Here is an 18,236-nt window from a genome sequence, read left to right on the forward strand (position 1 = left end):
AAACAAAATTAGGGATGTCAAATCTCATCTACCATAACCCATAAGATGTTTAAATATCATATCTTATTTAAGAAATAATCTCCTGAATTAAGTCGACAAGGAGGGATTTCTCATTATTAAACCAAAAATAAAAAAAGTACGATTAGTTTTATATAAATCTGCTCTTATGAATGATTGACTGGCATGATTCGCTCCATTACTCGCCATTGTACATGTCGTAGATAAATCTATTAATCCCTCCGTCTCTTTATTAATGTACACTTTCTCATTATTATGTGAGTAATAAATGATAGAAAGTGGAAATTAATAAAGAGACGGAGGGAGTACTAGTTTTGAAAAAAAATTATATTTTTTTGTCAAAATATTTATTACTCTGTATCAAGGTGAAAACTGAAAGTAGGAATATTCCAAAAAATAGAAAAACTTTGGGAAATATATATGGAGATTTCCCATTTTCCCATCCCAATGTGCTTGTTTTTGGAGTTTGGAGTTTGGAGTTTGGGGGTTTGTTATGAATGAAAATAGAGTAAAGTGATTGTGAGAGGTGAGGGTGTGGCATGGATTATTGTTTTGGTGATGATGGATTGTTGTTTGCATGCTTGTGTATATATGTTTATAAGGTTTCTTTTAATTTATAAAACTTGTGTTTATAAAATTTCTCTAATTTATGAAACATTTTCGTTTATAACTGTGTGTAATTTCTTCGATTTTCAGGTCAAAAACATGTTATATAAAGGTTTAGAGGGTCAATTTGGGACGACGGGTGATAATTTGATGTAAAAAGGATTGAAAACATCTCGTTTTGTGTACTTACAAAATACTTCATTCGATTTGCGTGATGCACGCTAAATGAGGTGGTTTTGACAAAATTTTATCAAATTTAACCTTAGAATTCTTTGGAGCCAAAATGAACCCAAATACTTTTATACAAGAAGTTTTGGCATGATAATCGATACTTTTTAAAATTAAAACATATGAAACTTAATGTTTTTTTTTTTTTTTTTTTGACGGAATGTGTTTTTTTTTTCCTTATTAGTTTAAAATATGATGTTTTGAGGGGGTATAATACAAAATTTTCTAATTTATACTTCGTACAAATTTTACCACACTACTATAGTACTATTCAATGGGTTGGAACTTGAATGGAATAGCATCATTTGTAGCAAGTAGCAACCAACATACTAAATATTTGTATTGTAGATTTGTAGACCACGTGTAAACTCAAAACAGAAGATAATTTTGAATAATCTGGGACAAAACATTTGTCAAGAGTTGTATCTTCATTTAAATCATTTCCAATAATATTCAAACTAAAAGTCATAAATAATTGAGCTTGCAAATAATGGAATTGAGTATTAATTAGTTCTCTTAAATAAAAGTTGAAGATAAATTTGGTCAAAAAACTTTAACTGGTATGTATATATAATTATATATAAATAATATAATAATGTATGTATGTACACATAACTATAATACTTCAATTAGCATTATCGTAGAACAAGTCCCACTTTCTAAGAAGATTGGTTCGTTCATACGATCACATGTTTCCGGTGGCTAATTATACTAAGCCACACGTTAACGGTGACTAATTAAACCAAATTACACGTACATAACATTACAAAATTCTGATTGATTAAAATTGCATATGCCTCAAATCTTATTAAACTATACTAATTTGTACACGTTAACTGTGATATATATGCCTCATGAGATTTCGTTGCCATTTAAATTTGTTGTAAACTTAACTGTTTTGCAAATTGCTGCTAGCTTTTTTGGCTTCACCAATCACTACATATATATACTGTGTTAGTTATACAATGTCATCTACTCAACTTTTAAAATCACGACTTAGGACTTTAGCTCATAAAATTTAAACAATAAGAGACACCCAACATTTATAAATTTAATCAAGTCATTAAAAAAATTACATGATTTATTTTCATATATACATATATTTTTTTTGTTTTGTTTATGTGCCACATCATTCCCTCCTTAACAAGCACTGTGCCATGTCATCTATTACTAAAACAAGATCAAACTCCTTACCATCTTAGCCAAAAATAAATCATGTCATCTTTATAAATGAATACGAATATAAATGACAAGCGCAAAATACAAAGGAGAAACTAAATATGCAACTTGGGAAAAAAAGTAAGAGGAATATAATCAACATTTCCCAAATAATGTAGAGTTAAAAATTGTCTTCCTATACTTTTTGTTGATTAGTAGCGTTTTTTTTAACAATGTTAATTAGTAACATCATGTTTGACAAAATGAATTTGTAGATCATAATACCACATTTATAATACATACTCAAACAACCTATGCTTTATCAATTTGTAGATCATAATACCACATTTATAATACATATTTGACAAAATGAAAAAAAAAAAAAAATAGGATGAAAAAAAAATTCATACAGAAAAAAAAACTAATCAAAGCGGTAACCTGATGCAATGCTCGGGCCGCACACTATTCATTATGAAAAACAATCTCCATAAGAATTAATGTATGAACATGGTGGCTTATAAATAAAAAAGAATTTAACATTATACATACGTACGACAAAGAGCAAAGAATCAAATGCAGGTTATACCATAGTTAATTCATAAAGCTAAATGATTCCATCACTGCTAAGGTATAGTATGTAACAATAGAAAAAAGATGTGGACACTAGAGTCGATCTCTTGCCTTGTACTTAAGAATTTTACTATTTATTACAAGCATGAATACATTGCCTACATAACTACAAAAGCTGAGGCAAAGCTTCTTAATTTGTGTACTAGCTTGTTTGCAATTTTGCGATTTATATGTTATTAACTTATTATAGCCAATGAAATCATGGAAAGATCAGATTCGACTCATTCGAGGCTTTTATCTAAAAGGATAGAAGCATATGAAGTTGAGAATTCATTCACATATAGTCACATGGGGTTATTACTATATGTGCTAATGTATTTTGCTAAAGGCTTTCTTAACCCACCAAATATTTTCATCATTCTACATTTACAAATTAGGAGGTTAAGTTATTGAATGCCAACAACCTTATGCTTGCATAACTATTACTACGTATATTATTCGGTCTATTATTGTTTTCTCATTTGTGTCTGATAATACTCTTTATAGAATTTGAATTTATTCATTCGCAAAACACTTTTATATTGTTGGTGCATTCATTTTATATGCTTCGTAGTACTTTAATGAAATCTGTTACTTCGTATTACTTAGTAGGAAAAAAAAATACAATTACACCTATTAAACAATTTTTTTTTCTCCTTTTGAACAAGTTAGACAATTGCAATAGTTGGTTTTTTTTTTCCAATTTTTTTTTGTAAGTGCAATTTTTTATAAAGAAGAGTAATTAAAAGCAACTTAACATTTCTAAAAGTTTTTTAGGAGCAGTTGCCGATTGGTCAAGGGTCAATTTATATAGAAGTAAATAATTCATCATGAACAAAAATTTCTCAAGGAAATTGGCAGCTATTGACTATTATTGAGCTTTTATTCAAGCACCCACCATATCCATTGAACAAGTAATAAAGAGAGTATTTCATTATTACAATTCAAACACCACATTCTTTTAACCATTCACGCCCATTAACTAGCTAAACCCCTCGTTTCCCTAAGTGAAAAATGAAAACCAAAACATGTACCTACACATGAATCATGATACTCACAAGTCACAACCTCACATTATTATTATTGTATTATTTATCTTGAATGAATTTTTACACATTATGATATATTATTATAATAAATTATTACAAGTGCGTCTTATCATATACCCGAGTACCTTGTATAAAAATCTCTTTATTTTATGAAATTTAAATATATTTTTGGTTTTGAACTTTTTCATAGCTGGACTAATTTGGTCTCTATAAGTTATGAATACCCTTTTCTATTCACCCCTCTTAGGCTCTTATCCTCATACCATATACCTTTACTATCGGTTAGTTTTATCAATCTTTGTTTTCACATCACTCAAGTTTTTTTTTTTCTTTTACTTTGCCCAAATATTTCTTATACTCACTCACCTTTCTCAAATTTCCTAAAATCTAATAGAATACATAATATGTACCCGTCTTTTTGAATATTAAATGAGTCGAACTTTTTAAACCGTACGATTATAAATTACTCCGTATTTAATTACATTGTACTATTTCTGATATGAGGCCGTGAGGGAGGGAAAAGAGAGGGGACAAACTCGACACATGAGTCTTTGATTAGGCCCATAAAATTTGTAAGAATCATTAATTAAATATCCTTACTTAAATACAATCAATGAAAATGATTCAAGGAATCTAATCACCCACTCAATTTTACATTACAAAAAGATTAAAAAAAAAAGAGCAAATTGCCCGGAAATATCTGACTATCTGCCCGTCGTCAGTCCATAGTTCTGACTACCCCACACGGTCAGCCTTTTCTCTCTCTAGATCAACGGGCAGTCCCAAACTCCCACACTGCCCGTGCCCCAATTTTCTCTCTCCTCTATCAATTTTTAGTCCTACTAGTATTAGTATACATACTAAACTAAAGGCCTACTTTTAAACCACCCTTCTCACTTTCCCTTTCATCAATCCTACGCCACCCACCATCTCACACCACCGTGCACGGTGGTTCTGGTGCACGGCCTGGTGGTGTATCTTATCTTTATTAAATAAAAATGGGCCAGGGGATGAGTTGTGCGTCTCCAAATAACCATGAAAATGGGATTTTTAAAGCAGCTCAAATGGGTGATTTAGATACTTTAAAAACAGAATTAGAAGATGACCCTTCTCTTTTATATGAATTTTCTCTCTATGATCGTAACTCTTTGCTTCATGTTGCTGCTTCTTATGGTCAGATCGAGGTGGGTTTATGAAAAATTGATTTCTGGGTTTTTTTAAAGGTTTGATTTTGGAATGTGGGTTTGTTTAAAGATGGATTTTTGGACATTTTTTAGGTTGTTACTTGGCTTTTGGAACGATCTGTTAATCTTGATGCCTTAAATCGTCATAAACAGGTGAGTTATATTTAGTTTTTTCGGGGTTTTAATTTGTTGTAATAAAAAAAAATTAAAATTAAAATTAAAATTAATGAATTGACTCATTTGTTGATTAATGGTTGAATGATTCAACAGACACCTCTTATGATGGCTGCTATACACGGGAAAATCTCGTGTGTGGAGAAGCTCCTTCATGCAGGAGCCAATGTAAGTCAATCTTCATTTTATCCATAACTTTCTCATTTTTAGCTAATTTTTGGGAAAATGGGGAAAATCTGTCTGAAAATTGAAAAAATAATTTGCAATATCTAAGTAATTTTCATGTAATTTCTAGCAAAAATATGTGAACTTTGATGATATTTGAGCAAACAGATATGAACCTTGATGATACTTTGGGTAAAATTTGATTTGGGTTTTTAAAGTTTTGGTAGTTGAGAAGTTAAATTAGCGTGATACTAATATGATTATTTGTGGAATGTTTTCAGATTTTAATGTTTGATTCTTTGCGAGGAAGAACTTGCTTACATTATGCTGCCTATTATGGGCATTCAGATTGTCTAAAACTCATTATTTCTACCGCCCGTACATCGCATGTTGCCATTTCTTGGTATGTCTCTTATATTAATACCAACCTAATTTCATTATTTGAGTATCTTGTTGAAATTAGATTGTATTATTGGTTGAAATGGGGGTAATAATTGAGGTGGATTTTCAGGGGATTTGCTCGATTTGTGAATATTAGAGATGGAAAAGGCGCTACCCCATTACACTTGGCAGCCCGTCAAAGACGGCCCGAGTGTGTTCATATTTTGCTTGATTGTGGGGCTTTAGTTTGTGCTTCTACTGGAGGATATGGGTGAGTAATGGATGGTTGTAAAGATATACCGAATTTGTTGAATTTGGCATTATTGAGATTTCATTTGTCTAAAGTGGTTTGAATTTTTGTGTTTAGCTATCCTGGGAGCACTCCTCTACATTTGGCTGCGCGTGGCGGATCCCTTGATTGCATCCGTGAATTGCTTGCATGGGGCGCGGACCGGCTGCAAAGAGATGAATCTGGGTATGGATTATGTCCATACTTCTCTTTATTGATTGTTGTTGTTATTTAAAAACTCTGTTGAATTATTCACTAGATATCGAAATTCTGTGTAATTAGTAGTTCTACCTCCGTTTCATATTGCTCTTCCTACCTTGAACAAGATCCTTGTATCATGTTTTTGAGTTGAGTTGATTGCTTGTGCTGACTGTTGTTGGACCTGTTTTTACAGGAGAATACCATACCTGGTGGCTTTAAAGCATAAGCATGGGGCATGTGCCGCCTTGTTAAATCCGTCATCAGCAGAGCCTCTTGTTTGGCCTTCACCATTAAAGTTCATTAGTGATCTTAATCCAGAGGCCAAAGTGTTACTCGAACGGGCTCTAATGGAGGCCAATCGGGAAAGGGAGAAGACCATCTTAAAAGGAACTGATTACTCAGTTTCTTCTCCATCACATTCAGATGGTGGGGAAATTGATGATAGTTTGTCAGAGGTATATTGCTTCTTCAACTTCTTTTTGAACTTGGTAACAGTGTGTTTTGCTTTAAATTTACTATTGTTGAGTTGCTCATATTAAAAGATACAAAGTGGAAACTTAGGGTCGAGCTATGCCTGTGCTGCTGCGCAAAGTTATGTTATGAAACTAATTATAGGAAGGATGAATTATCAGTTTTGTCAAATTGTATGTCAGAATGATAGCTTGTCCTGCTAGTTTTGCGTACTGATAGTCGATCTGATGCTATGTACATGCGGTATAGGAAGAGAATGATGGTTGTTCTAACTTCTAAATGCACAAACAATAAGGGATGTTTGTTTATTAAAAGAATGTGAAGATTTTTCATGTCGCTTTTATCTAGTATCAAAACTGAAGTTTACAGTAGTGACTTTCCTATAATCAGCGGGTTAAATGATCATCTTCACAATGACTGATGCTAATGATGCTTGCAATTGCTGTTTATTAATGCTTTTTGTTATTTTAATTATGTTTGTTAGTCAGCATGATTAAGGACTTTGGAATTGATGAAGTTAATTGTGGTAATTGCAGACTAGTGAATCGGAACTATGCTGCATATGCTTTGACCAAGTCTGTACTATTGAAGTCCAAGACTGCGGGCATCGAATGTGTGCTCATTGCACCTTAGCTCTTTGCTGCCATAACAAGCCAAACCCAACAACAGCAAGCGTAAATCCACCTGTTTGCCCATTTTGTCGGAGCAACATTGCTCGTTTAGTTGTCGCTAAGTTAAGCATAGAAACCGATGATATTGATTTGTGCTCCTCAAAGTCGAGAAAATCAAGGAGATCATGGAACTTAAGTGAGGGAAGTAGCAGCTTCAAGGGTCTCTCGGCCTTTGGGAAGATGAGTGCTCGAGGTTCAGGGAGAATCAGTGCAGATGAGTTGATTGATAAGCCAAATGAATAGAGAAATTTTGGCGTTTAAAGGTCCGAGCTTTTGAACAGGCGCTAAAAAGGTCAGTCGTGGTCGGTCCAAGAACCTGTTTTGGGTGAAATTATAATTATATAAATATCTATACATAGGAAATGCATATGCCAAAAAAATGTGGTGTGGGAAATGAGGGCAGAGAGGAAGAATGGAGGAGGATTGCGAGGGGGAACTTTGGTTCGGTAAGTTTGTTCTTTCGGGTCATTATTTAGTTGTCCTTTGCTTAAAATTCAAATGAAGTGCGAGCCATAAATTTTTTTTGGGGAGTCGGTAGAAACTGTTACTAGTCCCTTAGATAGCATGAATTCTTTTTTTACCTTCTAGAGAAAATCTTTATTCATCAATGGCTGCTCGATTAGATAACGTCATTGGTTAGACCCTTTGTAAGAGTCAAAAAAATGTGGTGTGGGTTCATCACCTACCTTTAATCCTGCTAGCTCTTCGAGTCTTTACCTTTTTTCTCCTCGCCCTTGTTTCCCCTCTTGATGTAGGAGTAAAGGAGGGATCATGGGCAAACCATGTACTGTTTTACTTAATATTCTATGATGTAAAAGCCACAATACAATGTATATTATATCAAGGCTGAACTTCTGGTTTGCAATAAAAATAAGATCTTACAAATTACATAAGATGTACGGAGATCTATTGTTGAAGGTATATGCTTATTGGTTCAGATTTTACCTCATTAGAGATGCTTACAATGCTAGTGTGCTTATTTCGGTGGGAAAGTGCTTTTTTTTGTTGACATTCTCATACGAGTGAAAAAAAAATAGAACTTATATCCTTTTTACCCTTTTTAAGTGGTAACTTACAAAATGGTCTCATACGAAGTACTCCGTAATAAATTAGGATGAGATAGTTTAACCCAAAATTTGTATATAAATTAGGATGAGATAGTTTAACCCAAAATTTGTATATACTGCGCTCACATGTCGGTATGTCATGAGTTGACATGGGTGGTTGAGATGTGATAATTGATTATTATTAACAACTTGTTTAATTTATGGTAGCTATTTCTTCATCCTTAAACCTAGATCTCATCTACTTTAGGTGAACTAGTTTAATCCAATAAGTAGTGGATAATAATTGAACAAGATCTACAAGAAGTTTGAGAAGAAAAATACAAAGAATGGATGAACCAATCCATAAATCACAGTAGAGGTGAAGAGATCATGTGAACGTGTACAAATAGGGTCAAATAATTTGATAAAATCCTCCAAATAAAAACTATCTTATAAATGTGAAATGTCTTAAAAAAATCAATCAGTAAATGAAATACAATTGTCAAAAGTACACGTAGTTTTGTACCTATCAAAATCATTGTCCTTTTACTTTCATCATCACCAATATATGGGGCACTTTTGCTTTGCTATTTTGCCACCGTTGCCCGCGCCTGAAAATGACTCTTGGATAATTTGTTTTAAATTAAAAAATTTTAATAAAAAACTCAAAGATATTTAATTATTGACATGAAAACGACTTGTAGATCATATTTGACCTATGAATGAACTAGTGGTGATACATATTCATAACTCATTATATATAGTTTATGTTCGCCGTGGATTATTGTGGATGACCATATGAGATAGACTTCGATTTGTACAATCGGTCACATCTCTTTGGATATAAGACTTTTGGCTTTGTTAGTTTTGTATGCTCATTTTTATGTTCGGAAAAAAGTATCAAGCTTAAACTTAGTAGAAACAGAGCACCTTCTAATTTCAAAATTACGAACAATGTCTAACTTGCTAATTCGAGTTGTTTATTAATATCTAAATAGTACTCGGTAAATAAAAAATGTGATTGGATCCGACGTCATTATCAGGAGTCCCTAATCTCTCTCCTACGTTGATGGGGAGTGCCAAGTCGGACCATGGGTGAGATGCATGGGCAAGAGACAATAGGGCCAAAACTGACAATGTACACGTTAATTATTCAAGCTGCTTTAAGCAAAGAATATGTCGTGGGGCCGACTGATTTGTATTAAGGACAGATCACCGTACAGTGTCTTATACATGACGCATGTCTTCTCACTAGTCAGATTTCAAGTTTGCTGCTCTTTTTGCTAACACACTAAACATACGGCAAATGTTTTGTGCTTAATGCTCACTTTTCTTTTCATGCTCTCTAGTCTCAATCTCACATTTTGTTTGATCTACAAATCTTTTCTAATCCTTGTTTGCTAGATCATGGTTAATTAATACAGGATTATGATGAGTTAAGTTTATAGCAGTATGATTGAAAAAGAAAGCATGATACGATGTGTCAAGATCAGAGGTTTATTTGCTAAGTCAGAAGTAATAGCTTTCGTACTCTATTTAAGACGAGTGCAGCTCCTTTGATTCTCTTTGATATACAATCATATACCTAACTAAGTACCAACACCATCTCTATCAACAACTCGGTACACTAATTAGTATCATTAGGGATCACTTGAACGAACACAAGTTTATACGTAAAAAACTTTCATAATATTTTAGAGGTATTAACTCAAGTAATTTTAGACTGTTTTTACCCCTATTGCGAAAACAGGTAAGTAATTAAATTATTAATAGGTTTGGAAATAACTTTTTTCCGTATACTTTCAAGGTATCATCAGTACCAACTTGGAGAAATATATAAGAAGGGAAAAAAAAAAAAAAAAAAAAGGATGATCCATTGATTTTAAAAATGTTGACTTTTTTTTTTTTGCGCTAAAAAGTAGTAAAAACAAACATTTAGTGACATTGCAATATAAGTGAGATAAGCTGATAATGTAAGAAGTGGATCATTAGCTTGTTGTTAGCTGGGTCAAAGTTGGTGACCTTAGGCAAGTTAAGGCCTCTTATTACTGGCCTCTTATCTTTGTTGAGTCCGGCTAGCCAGCTAGATTGGATCACACGGAGTACTACGTAAGTTCGTATGAGATAGGATGACTAACATATAAATATAATCGTAAATTTGATGATATCATTAGGAGTTAGATTTGGACTGTAATTGGTAAATAATAGATACTACGGAGTAGTATATAAAATTTATGTTGCTAGTGTGAAAACCATCTATACCTCGTATCATTCTCGCCGTAACATTGTAAGTTTGTAACAGAATGTTAATTTGTCTTACACGCAATGGAAGATGTAATATTTGACTTTATTACGTTACTAATCCAAATCTAGTTGAATTATTCACTCGAAAAGGTCAAGGTTTGATTTTTCTAAGTTGTCGAAAGAAGAATCACCAAGTGTAAACTAGGCAACATTAAATAATTGTTTATAACTACGGTCTATAAAAAATTAATTTTGAAGGCACGCAGATGATATTAAATTTTACACAAATTAAAGTCAACTCAATGACATCTATGAAAGGGAGGGAACATTTGAATTGAATACATATTAAAGATTAAAGCCTTTCTAAATATCTAGTGGTGGTTGTACACTTGTTCTAGTTGCTTGTGCTGACATATATCTTTGTCCTTTAAAAATTGCTTCATCTTATTTATCACTTAATTGTGCGTTGAGTGATAAAGTTGTAAAGAGACTAGAGACCATACTAGAGACCATGCTAGAATACGAGAACAAATTTTTTTTTGAAACGGTCCAAAAATAAAAGTTGGATATTCTTTATAAGAAATAGCTTTGTTCACATTGTTAATTGCAAATTAAAATTTAATTTTGAGGTAAGTTAGCATAAGAAAACCAATCATTGAGAAGTTAAGTGATGAGTTTTGGTAGAGGGATTTGGTTAGCCCATATGACGAAATTCCTAACTCACATAACATGTATATTTGCATATATTGGACCCCTCATGTCCCATTATCAGCAAGATCCAAATTGAGACCAATAAGATAGCCAATCAATATTAAGGGAAGTGATCTAATCTGGTAGAGTTAGTTAGCCCTTCTCTTAGATATTATGAAATTCCCATTTCACATCCAGGATTAAAGGTTGGCAAGCTAAACTCTTGAATATGGCCGGTAGGTGCACTTTAATTAAATCAGTCCTTAATTCCTACCCAGTTTATCTTATGCAAACCAATATTCTTCCTGTTAGTGTGCTGAGTCAACTTCAGAAAAGTTGTAAACAATTCTTATGGAATCGTGTCAATAAATCTAGGTATATTCCGAGAACAAATTGGAGTGTTGTTTGTGATCCTATGGCTAAAGGAGGTCTCGGGATAAGAGACTTAAGGAGATGGAATCTTTCTTTTATGGCTAAGTTAGGTTGGAAAATTTTGACTCAACCATCTAAATTATGGGTTCAAATTTTATCTGCTAAATATTTGAAATATAGTAACCTTATGGATTACATTGCTAAACCTACTGATTCCATCATTTGGAAAGATATCTTAACTGGCAGGGATATTCTAAAGGCTGGGATAATTACTCATATAGGAGATGGGGAAGACACCTCCCTTTGGTTCCACCATTGGATTGGTGATTGCCCACTCTACAAACTTCCAAATATTAACATCCCCAACTCTAGAGGTCACTGGCGTGTCTCTAATATTATTAGGAATAATACTTGGTACCTTAATGATGTTATACACATCATCCCTTCATCCATATGTTCTTTAATTCTTGCCTACCCCCTTCCCAAGTTTGTTCAAATTTCTGATAGATTGAAATGGACCCTTGATAAGTCTGGAAAATTTTCAATAAAATCTGCTTACAATTCCACTTATCCCCCTATTAATAATATACCTTCCTTTCTCTCTACTTTTTCTTGGAAAAGCATGTGGAAAATCAAGGTGCCTTATAAATATAAGATGCTAACCTGGAACTTGATTAGGGATATTCTTCCCTCTGGTAGTATCCTAAAAAAGAAAATTAATTGTTTTGATCCTATCTGTATTCGATGTGAGGCTCCCTTAGAAGATTCTATACACATTTTCAGAGATTGCCCTAACTCCTCAGCTTTTTGGTCTCTAATTTTTAATAAATTCCCTTCTCTTTCTTTTGATCTCAACAAGTTTTATAATACTAATCTTTATGAATGGCTTGTTTTCAATTTTTCAAATGATTCTCAATGGAAAACTATCTTTGTTGTGGCTATTTGGCACCTTTGGAAAACAAGAAACATGGCCATTTTCGAGAAAAAAATGTTGTTTATTCAATCGACTTTTAACAATTTTCTGGTTGATTATATGTTTACTCTCAAATTAAAGGATGGACAGGTGGATACTCCTAGTTCCTCTTCTGGTTCAACTTCAACCAAAGCTAGCAGAACCTGGGCTCCCCCCCCAGACAGGTCATTACAAGCTAAATACTGATGGATCTTGGGTGGGTCTGGAGAATGCTGGTGGAGGTGCTGTTTTGAGGTGTGCTAAGGGCATTTGGCAGGAAGGATTCTCTATCAACTTCAATGCCATGTCTGCTGCAGCTTCAGAACTTCTTGCTATCAGGGAAGGTCTTCTTATGGCATGGAAGAGAAAAATTAGGCATCTTGATGTTGAAACTGATGCTAACACTCTCTCTAAAATGCTGAAAAATCCAGAAGCTTTTAAAGATCATGACCTTGGTAATATTATTAGAGATGTTTCCTCTCTTCTCTCTCGTGACTGGGATGTGGTTATCTTTCATGCTGGAAGGTCTGTCAATCAGATTGCAGATTCTCTAGCTCATATTGGCAGAACCAGGGTGAAGAAAGGGGAGAAAGAAACTTATTTCTACCCTCCTGCTGACATTTTCGAACAATATGCTGCTGAAATCCCAGATTATCAAGCCCAGAACTAGTTCCTATGATGCTTCAGCTACCTCCTGTTTATCTTAAGTGCTTCAATGTGTCATGCAGGGTTCTTTTGGTTAACTACAAACACTATATTTAGCTCTATTTCTAGTACTACTTTCTATGTAACTAATATTCAGGTTTTGAGTTGGCTTACTACTATTTGCCTCTCTAACCTGCTTTTGTTAAACTTGGCGAAGGCCGTTATGATATAATATAATGAATGCTCCCTTTTGTGTAAAAAAAGAATATATCACATTAAGTTAACTGAGTCTTATTTTAAATATATAAATCCGTAGTTTAAAATACAAAAATACAGAGTGGTGTTTCATGCATGTTGGCAAAGATCTCTAAGACTGGTATTTGGCCTTAGTAACACAAACATGTCTAATAGTTTGTGTAGTTTACATGTCCAAATTCATATATTGAATATTGACATGTCCATATAAACATACAAATTTCATACTTTCGTATTTTGTATAATGTCTAATTGTCCGTACTCGTGTGTTGTGTCACCGTGTGTGTATGTCTAAAATGTAAGCTAGTTTTGAGCCATGAATTTTAATTCACTTTCATTAATAGAGACCGGAAATTTTAGTCTCTTACTGAAGGAACAGGCACGTATGCAAAAGAAGGGGACCATAAAAATGGAGTCAATGTCATAATTTCTTCCTTCAATTACTGGCATTCATTCATAATCTTTGATTGCCCCAACTCTTATTTTGCTCTCATCCTTCTTCAACTTGGAGATCTGTTGTAGTAATCAATGGACCAGTCAATTAAGTTAAGAGTTTGTTTCTTTGTTAATATTGACAAGTGATTACTACTACTGTACTAGGTCATCTTTCAAATTAGGACCACAATATTGTCACTCGCACCAAGAATATCTAGCGTATCCTCCGTATGTATATAAATATTGATGGAGCTAGTTTAAGAAAACACAAGTTATGTTACAAATTGAATGATAATATATAGGCCCAATTCACCTGAAGGAGCATAGTTCTTAAGTTGTGAATAATGTTGATGTGTTGTGTCAACTTAGGTCGGGTCATACCAATCTATTGGAAAACTATTTTTATGAATAAAATTCGGTCCACTTTCAAATTGGGTCGAAGTATATTTGGGTCCAATCAATTATCTAGTTTTGGGTGGAGTATGATGTGTGTTGTGGAAAATTGGGTACATAATTTATTTATTCTAGCCGAGTATGAAACATAGTCTATATAAATGCAAGAGATTGAGGTTGGGTATTACTGCTAATCTGCTATCATGTATTTCTGTACTAGACCTTTGATGTCAAACTGAATCACACATGCATGAAGTTAGCAGTATTTGGTTGGAGAAAGAACAATTTTCATACACTCTTTAATGACAAGCAGAATGAACAAAAGACCAGGAAACTGCTGCATATAGGAATAACAAATGTACCTAACTCTACAACATACATGCCCATCTTCCTAAAGCCAACTTATCCATGGACCCTGCTATGAAATTTCATCAACACTCCGAACACACAATATGGTTAACAGACAATAAAAAGATGAAGTATACTAACTCAGTGAGTATCCTGCCCACACATGCATGAAAATAACACAGGAACTCCATGCCCATGATGGTTCCCATGATCGTTTTCTCCATTGTTACCGCCCTCATCACCTTCTGAACCAGATTGGGGGCTTGACTGAGGAGGAGCAATGCGACCATCCACAAATAATGAATTTGGCTGGGGTATGGGCTGTGCCATAGAAATTTCATCTGGGACTTCTATATTGTGGCTCTGGTTTCTCCTGTGCTCATTATTAGCTGCCCTCCTCTCCACTGCAAGAAACTGGCCAAGGGATGGGGTGTTAGTGGTAGAACTCTTGACGTCTATACTGTCCCTCGAGCAAAGCGAGAATATCCAAGGTTTAGCCTTGCAAGGTTTCTTGACTTTGAGTGGTTCTTGTCTTCTTCCCCTTATTGATCTTCTAGAAAGTTCTAGAATGCTAGAAACTCCGATAAGGCTTCCTAGTGTGATGCTTCTGTCATGGAAGAAGGACCCTGTGGACTGCAAGCAAAATTAAAGCATGAAATGATTTCAGAAATGCTTGCTGAGATAAGCCATTAATATAACATAGCAACTACCATGTGATACATGGGTATTTATTTACTGCAGTGCTGAACAACATCGAATACACTTAGAACTCAGGACTGAATATTTCCTCAAACCTAGAAAACCTCAGCATGAAGGCAAGTTAAAGTAGAAACCAAAATGGTGTATCATGATTCATGTGCAGAGAAAGTTACTCATCTCAGGCATGTGCCATAAAAGTATCAGATTATCTTTGGCCAACAAATTAATTAACAAAGCAGAAAATGAAAGAAATACACAATATAGTTTCTTAAATATCAGATTATCAGGATCATAAGATTTAAATACATAAAATTAAAACTTTATTATTACTCATCATGTGCTTAACTAAAGAAAAATTAACACCAACTATTAGAAGAGAAAGAATTCACTCATCTCCGAGAGTGAGTCAGGCTCAAGGATTCACTCTCACTGCCTTTTCTCCTTAAAAGTATCTCCCTATATTTTCAGTGCATCTTAAAATAAGATTGTATCTACCATAAACTATCGAAAAATGCCCTTGAATATCCACTCTCGGAAATGTGTGCATTAGCCTTCCTGGCTGATATAACACTCTACCAGGCTAACAGCAGTGAAATAGTAAAAGAGTAGGAGGTGGCAAATACGAGTAAGAAGCTTTAAGACTCTCTTAACATCACAATATAAGCAAAACCATATACTAAATTATCTATATAGCTACTCACAAATATAGAACATGCAAATTTATTAAACTTGCAAGACAAAATCATATCTGATGTTAATCAAAATCTCTACTTTAAGAAACACAAGGGCAAAATGTCTTATGACATTTACATTCGTTTAACCACTCTTGGAACTTGGTGAACCACATTTACCAGTGATCAATCACTAATAAGGATTATATGAAGGAAGTCATGCCGTCATGGCGTGGCAAACTATAGCCTAGAGAGTTGAGATTAAGAGAATTTACACAAAAAAAAAATAATCATTTTCATCACTTTCTAAGCTTAAAATTGGATTTATTACAATCAAGGAATTCTAATTCTTGTTTTCAACAAAAATCCAACAAACAAAATTTAAACCTGAATCTTGTTTGTCTTGTAGGTGAAACTGAATGTTTTCTGTACTGACACATTCTGAACAAACTAGTAGCAAGAGGGCAAAACTCTCTTCCACATAGAAACTCACCATTATCATACTCCCTCAATCCTAACTTAATTGCCCCATTTCCCCTTTTGGTTGTTACAATTATTTGTCCCATTTCCTTAATGGTTAGCTTTTTTTTTTCCCTCTACTTTTTCTCCATTGGGTCTCACATTTGTTCACCCATTTCTCCTTTCTACTTTTTCAAAAAGCGTGCTAATAGCCTGATTATCATCGGGTCAAGTAATTCGAGACAAAGAGAGCATCACATTGCATAATTACTTAATTAGTAAATAATGAGAACAATAATTGTGAATTTATACCAGCAATCACCTAAATTTGTACTTTCAACCTACTGATTATAAATTTTAGCAATTAATATCAAATATGGAGTATAACAATGCAAAAAAAAGACAAGCTGCAAGAAACAAATAACTGAGATGCATGAAAAATCACATCAATCAAGCATCAAAACTTAATAATTCCTCAAACTTCAATCTTAGCATGTGAAAAAGAAAGCAGAATATACAGATTATCAGTAATTTAACTGTCATTTCAACACATTCTGCAACATTATTTTATTTTTTCTTACCTCAGTGTCTAAATCAGATGAAGAATCTGTAGAAGTTGGTGAACCAGTAAGCATTGTAGTATTGAATGACATTGACCCAAAATAATCACGAGCTCTTCCTAATCCAATTCTCACATTCAATGGCTGCAAACCCAGAGGCCAACCCTCTTCCTGCACTCAACAAAATCAATACTTTCACTAATTTAGTGTCGGCAGAAACCACATTTCACCCAGAAAAAACCCAGAAAGTAGCAAGAAAATTCAACAATTTCATACTTAATTTGTAAAAAGGTGAAGAAAATAAAGATACCCATTTCATTAAATTGAAAAACCCATTTAGAAAAATGAGATCTTTTTTTAAAAAAATTAGGGAAGAAAACAGAAGACAATTTAACAAATACCTGGTGTGCAGCCATAGCTGCAAAACAAGAGAGTGATTGAAATGAAGTATTATAGTAGAAAATGCATGGGAATGGTCACCTCAATCAACAAGAAGAGGAGAAGATCTCTGCCATTTTCCTTTTTTGGCTTTTCTTGTTCAACAAATTAAAGGAAGGTGGTGAAGTGTTACAGATTTTAGCAACTTTCAGAAGCAGGGAACAGAGAGTAGTGTGAGAAATGAGAGTGATAAAATTAATAAAATTAAAATTTAAAAGTAAATAAAAATGAGAAATAATAAACAAAGAAAGAAAGAAAGAAAGAAAGAAAGAAAGAGGAAGAGAGTCAAAAAAAGAGGAACCAATTAGCATATGGACATATCATTTGTTGACTGAAAAGAGGAAACAGAATAATTTGGTAACACAGACAATTTATAATTATAATAAAGGGAAAAAAGGTAAAAAGTTAAAGGGTTATTCAGCTAAATTTGCATTATGCTGTTAAAAATTAAAATGACAATGCTGTTAAGTTCTTTTTTTTTTAGCATTTTGTGCTTTATTTTAATGTACTACTTGTGAAACTTCTTCCAAGGCTTGATGCATGATGCCTATGGAAGGGTAGTAAAATTGTTCATATTCTCATAATTGAACAATTTAAAGATTTGATATTTATTGAGATCTTATCCATAATATGCTCATAATTGTCCTAAACGCATAATATTGAGATTAAATTAAAACAAGGAAGAAGATTAAGTCAAAATCTCGTAAAATAAGAAGGGTGTCAAATATGAGGTTTTATCCTTTAAAGCATAAACAACTACAACAAAGAATTTCGTAGTAGATTATTTACCCTTAAAAAATCGTGTGTTATTTATTTATTTATTAT

General features: G+C 33.5%; 2 protein-coding genes across 3 annotated transcripts; one reads left to right on the top strand and one right to left on the bottom strand.

The window, feature by feature from the left end:
• The first annotated feature begins 4,507 nt into the window (after positions 1 to 4,507).
• LOC145618181 (putative E3 ubiquitin-protein ligase XBAT31) lies at positions 4,508 to 8,125 on the top strand. Its single transcript, XM_081672968.1, has 8 exons — positions 4,508 to 4,852; positions 4,946 to 5,005; positions 5,123 to 5,194; positions 5,473 to 5,594; positions 5,703 to 5,843; positions 5,940 to 6,047; positions 6,256 to 6,517; positions 7,070 to 8,125. The coding sequence occupies exons 1-8, from the start codon at positions 4,667 to 4,669 to the stop codon at positions 7,445 to 7,447; spliced, it is 1,329 nt and encodes a 442-aa protein (XP_081529094.1). The 5' UTR covers positions 4,508 to 4,666; the 3' UTR covers positions 7,448 to 8,125.
• Positions 8,126 to 14,551: 6,426 nt separating this feature from the next.
• On the bottom strand, positions 14,552 to 17,732 carry LOC145617724 (uncharacterized protein At3g17950-like). Of its 2 annotated transcripts, none has more exons than XM_081672468.1 (3): positions 17,454 to 17,732; positions 16,995 to 17,144; positions 14,552 to 15,217 (listed from the first exon to the last, which is right to left on the bottom strand). In XM_081672468.1, exons 2-3 carry the CDS (start codon positions 17,064 to 17,066, stop codon positions 14,726 to 14,728), a joined length of 564 nt encoding a protein of 187 aa, XP_081528594.1. In that variant the 5' UTR covers positions 17,067 to 17,144; positions 17,454 to 17,732; the 3' UTR covers positions 14,552 to 14,725. The 2 variants fall into 2 exon arrangements, with proteins under 2 accessions (XP_081528594.1, XP_081528593.1); XM_081672467.1 differs by having other exon boundaries at positions 17,375 to 17,732.
• Between the last annotated feature and the right edge of the window lie 504 nt (positions 17,733 to 18,236).

The sequence above is a fragment of the Chenopodium album genome, chromosome 26 (genome assembly GCF_948465745.1).
Source record: "Chenopodium album chromosome 26, dcCheAlbu1.1, whole genome shotgun sequence".
Classification (NCBI taxonomy): domain Eukaryota; kingdom Viridiplantae; phylum Streptophyta; class Magnoliopsida; order Caryophyllales; family Amaranthaceae; genus Chenopodium; species Chenopodium album.

Excerpts from the sequence above, each read along its gene's own strand:
- LOC145618181 (XM_081672968.1), top strand. The coding sequence starts at position 4,667 with ATGGGCCAGGGGATGAGTTGTGCGTCTCCAAATAACCATGAAAATGGG. Across the intron at positions 5,006-5,122 it reads CCTTAAATCGTCATAAACAG|ACACCTCTTATGATGGCTGC; the intron begins GTGAGTTATATT and ends ATGATTCAACAG. Across the intron at positions 5,844-5,939 it reads GCTTCTACTGGAGGATATGG|CTATCCTGGGAGCACTCCTC; the intron begins GTGAGTAATGGA and ends TTTTGTGTTTAG.
- LOC145617724 (XM_081672467.1), bottom strand. Across the intron at positions 15,218-16,994 it reads CATCTGATTTAGACACTGAG|TCCACAGGGTCCTTCTTCCA; the intron begins GTAAGAAAAAAT and ends TTTTGCTTGCAG.